This window comes from Sinocyclocheilus anshuiensis, unplaced genomic scaffold (genome assembly GCF_001515605.1).
Source record: "Sinocyclocheilus anshuiensis isolate Anshui unplaced genomic scaffold, SAMN03320099.WGS_v1.1 scaffold62, whole genome shotgun sequence".
Classification (NCBI taxonomy): domain Eukaryota; kingdom Metazoa; phylum Chordata; class Actinopteri; order Cypriniformes; family Cyprinidae; genus Sinocyclocheilus; species Sinocyclocheilus anshuiensis.
Genome location: NW_015544180.1, coordinates 1,911,213 through 1,919,308, shown reverse-complemented (window position 1 = coordinate 1,919,308; position 8,096 = coordinate 1,911,213). Strand labels below are relative to the sequence as shown.

The 8,096-nt window shown below is 44.7% G+C and overlaps 1 protein-coding gene and 1 pseudogene across 1 annotated transcript in view; both read left to right on the top strand.

The window, feature by feature from the left end:
• Positions 1 to 784, top strand: part of LOC107696321 (uncharacterized) — a 24,222-nt pseudogene extending 23,438 nt beyond the window's left edge.
• Positions 785 to 7,913: 7,129 nt separating this feature from the next.
• Positions 7,914 to 8,096, top strand: part of LOC107696320 (uncharacterized) — a 6,816-nt gene continuing 6,633 nt past the window's right edge. Inside the window, exon 1 of the mRNA XM_016496604.1 lies at positions 7,914 to 7,974. Within this exon, the coding sequence (XP_016352090.1) occupies positions 7,914 to 7,974 (61 nt within the window). The remainder of the gene's footprint in view (positions 7,975 to 8,096) is intronic.

Here is an 8,096-nt window from a genome sequence, read left to right as displayed (position 1 = left end):
CTTATCTATTCACGAACAGCTTGTAACACTCCAAAGAGAAAGGAAAACTTGAAATCGCATCATATGAGCACTTTAAGATTAAACTGTTTCATAGGGACATTAAACACTATAACTTCTAAAGCTGCTCAAAAAAAAAATTTGATTTGTAACTTGAAATTGAAAGTGTTACAACTAACCTGTGTTATAACCATCCCTGGTCTCCCCTATAGTCCTCTATATAAAAATAAAACTAATTTAAAAAACATACTATGGTTGACTACTATCTGTATTTCTCTGAATAAGTATGAAAGAGATGTGTGTCGTTTTTTTTTTTTTTTTATCAATTTCAAGGTTTGAAAACATAGTCACGAATGGATTTGGATGGATCTTTATAATCTCTCTGTTTCACCCACTACTGCTGCATCCGGAGGTCCTGAGAAATGTTTATGATAGTTACAGGCCCAAACCTTAGGAATTAGCCTCTAGGTGGGTGAAGGGCAGAAACTGTATGTGGACCAATGAGAAGAACTGTCCTTCCCAGGCTTGGTACTGGAGGTGGTCTTGTTTCCCTGTGTCTGGACATTGTACTAACATCTTGATCTGGTAGTTAAATGTAGCAAACCTTTCTCCACTGTTGCAGTCAGAGAAGGGCCTGGCCATAAATGGCCCACACTTGCCGAGAAGATCTATAAGATCCAGTAAGGAGCTCAAAGGAGAAGAGAAGGTCCAAACTGTCAAAACTGCCCATAAGCACTCAGGGTCCTTGACAGTCTGGCCTTCACCAGCCCAATGCTACAGGACCTGAACAGGCCATCAAACACCACATTATAGATTTGGTCTACTGATTCCTCTGTCTGCTGCTTGGGCTGTCAAAGAGTTGACATGACAAAATGTTGTCTAGTTTTGGATTTTAGACAAAACTCTTATGTTTGGATTTCTTTTGATGGAGAGAGATCTGGTAAAGCAACTGGATCTAAACATTAAAGCTTTTTTTCCCTGCAGTCCTTGTTTTAAACACTTGTTAGCATTTATTGTTGTTGTGAATAGACGTCATTCACGTATGTTCATTTTTGCAGTATATCATCTATATGTAAAGTGTTTCTTTTTCACTTGAATTTGAATTAGTTAATTTGAGTTATTAATTCTTTCTTCTCAACAGAATGAAGCAAAAGAAAATAGAATCTGATGAATCTAGAAATAAACAAGACCATCAGGTAAGACCTCACATGGGTTTTAAGTTTTTAGTAATGTTCTATCATTGAGCTCTTTCTTCTACTAAATGGTTTAGTGTAATTGCTGTTTGAAACAAAATCTTTTCTTTAAGCTCATTAAACAAGAGAGCTGTGGTTTTATTTTTGTTTTTTATTATTGAATGATAAACATAAGCTGTCTCTTTATTTTGTCATATTTCTTTTAATGTTGTTTGTTTTAATATAATTATAACACAATTATAGTTGTGAAAATTAAATAAATAAATAAATAAAAAACATGGAGTGGAGCTGAAGTGGATTATAGAGCATGTTGAGTGTTGCAAATTGCTAGTTCTAGTCCGCTTTAGGGCGCTCAATGGAGAAACAGACTTTTTGCAGTTACAGCATCTACCAGCAGGATCTGACAACTACAGGCAACAAGCCTAAACCTTTATTCTCAAGCCAGAGCGTTTTTAATAAGTTGTTACAAATGTTTTATAGGTTGTAATTTCACAATGTATTATTTACAGAATTGTTTGGCCAAAACAATGGTTTAATATGCTGCATGTTGCTGTGTTTTGCTGTTTTAAGAAATGTTTTGTTTTGTAATTGTTTGTGTTTACATTTTTCTGAAAAGCCAATAATAAGCTGTTTAATGTCAGATTCTATATGACAATATGCCTCACTGATTTCTTCACTGATGAAACTATCTAGTGAGGCTTTAGTTGCATGTAGCCAGGCTTTTAATATCAGACTTATTCTGGCTAAAAACAGAGACTGATTGATGCCAACCACAGATTTTGGTTTATGACTTTTAAAGAATAGTTAATCCAAAATGGAAAATTCTGTCATCATTTAATCACCCTCATTTCATTCCAAACCTGGGACTTTGTTAGTCTCAGGGACAGAAATTAAGACATTTTTAATTTTCTTAATACTAATGATATTACAGAAAAGACAAGGTAAAGGTAATCCACATGAATTGAGCAGTTGAATCAAAATCTTCTGAAGAGACCCAATCATTTTATATAATGAACAGATTTAATTTATATAATATTGATCAATGCACGTCAAATATGGTAAGCGAAAGCTCAACAGTGATGTGATCAAATCATTTCGAGCAGTTCTCAGTCAGTAAAAAAAACAAAAAACAAAACACCTCTACAACTTGGTCTGGTTTCTGTGTGTCAGATTAAGGTCCTGCCAATGGCTTTTGCTTTCACAAAGATGGATATCATACTCAACGAGGAAATACACTCAGAAACACTAACAGAATTTTTGCTATATAGGGAGAAGCTCATGTTAATGTCTTGATCTGTTAATAATAGTGAGCAGTTTCGGGCAACTCCCATTACAGATGCATTACATTTGTCATAGTGATGTTTTCCCTTTTATTTAGAACAGGTTCATCTGGATTAGATGCAGCTTCACAAATCTCTTCCTCAAAATGAAGAAAATTAAACATGTTTCAACGGCTTGTCTTCATGTATCTGATCGCACACTCGACCGACACTCTGACGATCCAGAGAGATTACATACATAATTTCAGCTCAACATGGACCTGCTTATGTTAATTTTTGTGGCTGTTTTTCCTGTTATTTCTGACGGTATGTACATTGTTTTTCTCTCTTTAAGCTGATTCTGAAGAAAAAGCACAAAATCAATTATGTACAATTTAAAGCTTCAAGTGTCAAGCACACGTTCCTTCTTCAGTAGTGTGTAAAATCAGTAAAGTAAAGATGGGCAGCTTTAGGTGTATCTCTCCTGTTTTACTTATCACCTGTTCATGTTTCTGCTTGATGTATCCAGTTTTCAGCAGTTTTGTTGTTTGCTGATTTCCCATATTTAATATAGCTACTTTGTAATTTAATTTATCTCTCTCCAATTTACTTTAAGATAATGTTTTGTTATGGATTTGGACAAATGTATCATTTCTTTTTTTATGGGGAAGTAGGCCAGCTCAAATCTGGAAATCAATTTTGCAGCTCCTTAAAAACAAGAGAACCCTACAGTGAACACAGCTGCTAAGATCAGCAGCGCCCCTCTCTCCTTCACCCTGGACATTTTCCTTGCACGATGCTCCAGCAGAGTCACCAGCATTGTGAAGGACCCCTACTCATCCCTCCCACAGTCTCCAGCTCCTGCCATCAAGAAGACGGTACGAGAGCATCCGAACCCGCTCTGCCAGCCTGCTCAACAGCTTCCCTCCCACCCGTCTTCTCGCTCACACTTCTTGCTGCTATTGTACCCCAAGACTATTCATTACAAAATTGTATATACAGTTCTCATATGCAGTTCTTATGTGCAATCCTATGTGAGTGAGTAGACTAGTCATAGGTGGGTGAATGGGCCTTACTTGTGTTAATTCATGTACTTCCAAAGTTTTTCATGTAAATTAATTTGTAGAGTATATGTACAGTTAGATGTATAGTATATGTATAGGTAGATATAGGCATGTTGATTTATATAGGTAATGTATGCATTTCTTTTTTATAGGATTATATAGGATTAAATTGTTGGGCTTGCAATATCCAGAAAATTGTGTGTTGGATGAATAATTTGAATTCTGAACATCATTGTTGGGCTTACCTGCAATAGTGCACACCTCTCTTTCTGCACTTGGTTATTTGCTCTCAATTAGCATCACCCACCAATGTTGCTTCAAACTTCATAGTATCTTACTCAGTTATGATGTGAACTGAGTTTAGAAAGTACACTGGTCTTATACGTTCTCTACCTATTTTCTGATTTTCAAAACTTTTGTTTTGTACTGTCCATTATGGATGAGGTATTTCAAAACTGGTTTGATAGGGGCATAATGACCACTAATGATCTATCACTGATGATGAGTTCCCTATCAATACTTCACTCGTACTGCGTCTGCTATAAGCGTGCATTTCGCCAAAGGATCCTCAGATTTCTTCTCCTTCAGCGACGACTACAAGATCTTCGCTCTACGAGACTCGAAGCCTTTGCCGTGAACAAGCCTCGCAGCGGATTAAGACGCCTCTCTGCTCTACTGACTTTGCCGCTCTTCAGCATCTGCAGCAGCGTGGTCTTCCGGTCCCCTGCCGCTATCCGGCGACTATAAGAGCACATTTTCTGAGCAAATTTCCGGCGTTGTTGCAAATGCCGCGCCGCTACTGTCCCTCGTGCAGGGCTCCCCTGCACGCCGCTAACGGTCACAGCGAGTGCATTTCATGCTTGGGCGCTGCCCACGCTGAAGCTGCACTGACCGAGACGGAATGTCCTCATTGCGAGGATATTAGTCTCACCTCTCTGCGCTCACGGATAGCATTCTTTTCAGAAACCGACTCCGCCCCTCGTGCCCTCTTGCTTTCTTCCTCCCAGGAGCCTGTGAGGAAAAAGCAGCGTGGCAGAGGATCTCAGCGCTCGGTGATGAGTGAGCCCACTCTGGCTGAGCCCCCGCATGCCTCACTCTCGCCACATAGAGAGGCTTCCCCTGTCGTCTTCTCTCACCCGGACCAGCATCCCTCTGCGGCTGCGAGCGATCTGGTTTTGTTCGCTGGGAGTGAGTGTGACGCCATGGACGACAGTGTGTCTCTGGCTGCTTCAGATGCGGAGGAGCTGTCGGGCTCGTCTTTCGACCCCCCCCCCTGCCGTCTGCAGAGCCCAGCGCTGCCAGCACAGGCATGGACGCCGACCTTTTCCGCATTCTGTCTAAAGCTGTGCAAGAGCTTTGTTTGGATTGGTCTCCGCCGGAGGAGCCCACCTGCAGCTGCCTGGATGAATGGTTCTTGCTGGGGCGCCGTCAAGCCCCTTGGCAACGAGCTTCTCCATTCTTTCCAGAAGTCCATGATGAGATCACCAGATCTTGGCGTGCCCCCTACTCGGCCAGCCTGCGTGCCTCCTCTTCGTCCGCCCTCACAACAGTCAACGGCGCCGAAGAAAAGGGGTATGACAGACTGCCTCCCCTGGATGAGTCAGTGCCTGTGCATCTCTGCCCGCCCACGGCCATCAGCTGGAAGGCAAAGGCTGCCCACCCGTCCAAGCCGTGTAGGATGACTTCAGCGCTCGCTGGAAGGGCCTACTCGTCTGCTGGACAAGCGGCCTCGGCCCTTCACTCCATGGCTGTCCTCCAGGTCCTTCAGGCCAAACTTCTCCAGAAAATGGATGAGTCTGGACCGGACCCCGCAGCTTTCAAAGAGCTACGCAGCACGACCGACCTGGCTTTACATGCCACAAAGATGACGGCTCAGGCGATCGGCAGATCCATGGCCAGCCTTGTGGTGCTTGAGCGCCACCTATGGTTGACCCTCACAGAGATCAAGGATGCGGATAAGGTCCCCTTCCTCGACTCCCCGGTCTCCCCCCTGGTCTGTTTGGACCTGCGGTCGAAGTGTTCGCAGAGCGTTTCCCTGCTGCGCAGAAGTCGTCCCAGGCAATGCGACACTTCTTGCCAAAATGCTCCAGTTCTGCGACTGATGCCAGTCGCCCCAAGATGGCGCTGACTCAGCAGCCCGTGAAGCCCGCCTCATCAGCTGCACCGCCGGTCTCTAAGTCTGAGCCCTGGCATCGCTCCCGCTCGGCTAGATGTTACCTATTCCCTAAACGCCAAGGACCCCGACCCAAGGTAGTGCTGGACCCGGTGCCTCAGGCGTCAACCTGATCCGTAGGACAGGAAGAGGAGGGGCAAAGTCTCGCCATCGCCGGACCACCCCCCAAGCAGCCTCTTTTGTGCCTCCAAGCACCCCGTTTACTTCTGGGTGCTGATGGCAATGTGTTTGTGGTGAATATTGTTGTGAACCCCGGGCCCGTTCAGTTAGCACCCGCACAACCTATTGCTGTTATAGTGAGAAAAATAGAACATTTTCAAAAAGAGAGCAAAAGCAGGCCATCCCCGGAGTGTCAAAGTGGGTTCTGGGGATAATAGAACGAGGTTATTCAATTCAATTACCTCGAAGACCCCCACATTTCAGCGGCGTGGTCTCCACCTCGGTTCAGAGCAAGGATGCACACGTCCTGCGCGCCGAGGTGATAAATTTGCTGGCAAAAGGAGCCATAGAAATGGTTCCCCCAGCTCAGAGTGAGTCAAGCTTCTACAGCCAATATTTCTTCGTCCCCAAAAAGGATGGCGGCCTAAGGCCCATGTGACGGCCATTCAGGATGATTACATTGAAGCAGATCCTCTCGCAAGTGTGCCCAGGGGACTGGTTCGTTTCGCTGGATCTGAAAGATGCCTACTTTCACATCCAGATAGCCCCCCACCACAGACGATTCTTGAGATTTGCCTTTGAGGGAGTGGCGTATCAATACACGGTCCTTTCCTTTAAACTGTCCCTAGCTCCTCGCACTTTTACGAAGTGCATGGATTGTGCTCTTTCCCCACTGAGACAGATGGGAATTACCCTCAATGACTGGCTCATTCTGGCCCAGTCGGAGGACAAACTACTATCAAGACACCTACTTTCACATCCAGATAGCCCCCCACCACAGGCGATTCTTGAGATTCGCCTTCGAGGGAGTGACATATCAATACACGGTCCTTCCCTTCGGACTGTCCATAGCTCGTCGCACTTTTACGAAGTGCATGGATGCTGCTCTTTCCCCGCTGAGACAGATGGGAATCCGCATCGTCGGAAGATGAGCTACTATTTCACAGATCTTTCCTCCTCAGCCACTTAGAATGCCTGGGACTCAGGGTCAATTTTGCCAAGAGCGTGCTGTCCCCCAGCCAACGGATATCATTCCTGGGAACAGTTCTCGACTCAGCCCGAATGAGGGCAGTAGTCACACCAGATCGTGGCTATTCGGCAGCTCGCGGCCTCATTCAAAATTGGAGACCTTCGCCCTCTCAAGGCGTTTCAGAAGATGTTCGGCCTCATGGCCTCTGCGTCTCCAGTACTTTAGCTGGGCCTGCTTCGCATGCGGCCCCTTCAGTACTGGCTGAAACCACGAGTTCCGTCCCACGCCTGGCGCCATGGGCGCATGCGTGTCAAGGTGAGCTGGGCCTGCGTAGCAGCCCTGGCCCCTTGGAAAGACTCTCAGTGGATGGATCGGGGCGTGCCCCTGGGTATGGTCTGCAGAAGGAAGGTAGTCTCGACAGACACTTCCAACACGGGTTGGGGAACTCTGTGCGATGGCAAACCGGCTTTCGGCCATTGGTCAAAAGAGGAGAGTCGGCTTCACATCAACTGCCTGGAAATGTTGGCAGTATGTTTGGGCCTTCGCACCTTTCTGCCAGACCTAAGGGGACACCACGTGCTAGTCCGCTCAGACAGCATGGCAGTGGTGTCATATATAAATCGCCAGGGCGCCTCCTGGAATGGGCTCAGCTCAACTTGCGTTCGCTATCTGTCTGGACAATCTGAGAGCTGAAGATGAGGGACGATACACATGTAGAGTCTACAGTCAGCAGGATTCTGGTGAGACTGTGGTTCAAATAAAATATGTTGGTAAGTAACAACTAAAATAAATCCATAGAAATATCTTAACTGAACTTTGTACTATATATTTCATGCTGTGGTGTTTACACTGTTTGTTCTTTCAGAGCGTTTGCTAGTATCACGATCAGATGAGTCCATATCTGCGTCTGTGGGTGAGGACGTCCCTCTGAACTGCTCTGTAGACTCTCACATCACACCTGAACACATTGAAGAGGTTTCATGGAAGAAAACAGATGAAGATAAAGATATTCTGGTTCTGCTGTACCAAAACAATCAGACTTTATCAGATTCATCAGATGAGCGATACAGAGTTGAGTTCTTCACTAAAGGAGTTTACATGTGTCAGGTGTTTGCTGGAGAACTTTCAGCCAATGCAACTGTGGTACTGGAGAGACTGGGTGAGTTATGGATATAAATAAACATAATAAAAAAGTGTAGAAGAAAAGGGCTGTGTTCTCTGAAAAATGGATAGCAGTCTATGAAGCAAATATATATATATATATATATATATTAAAAGACT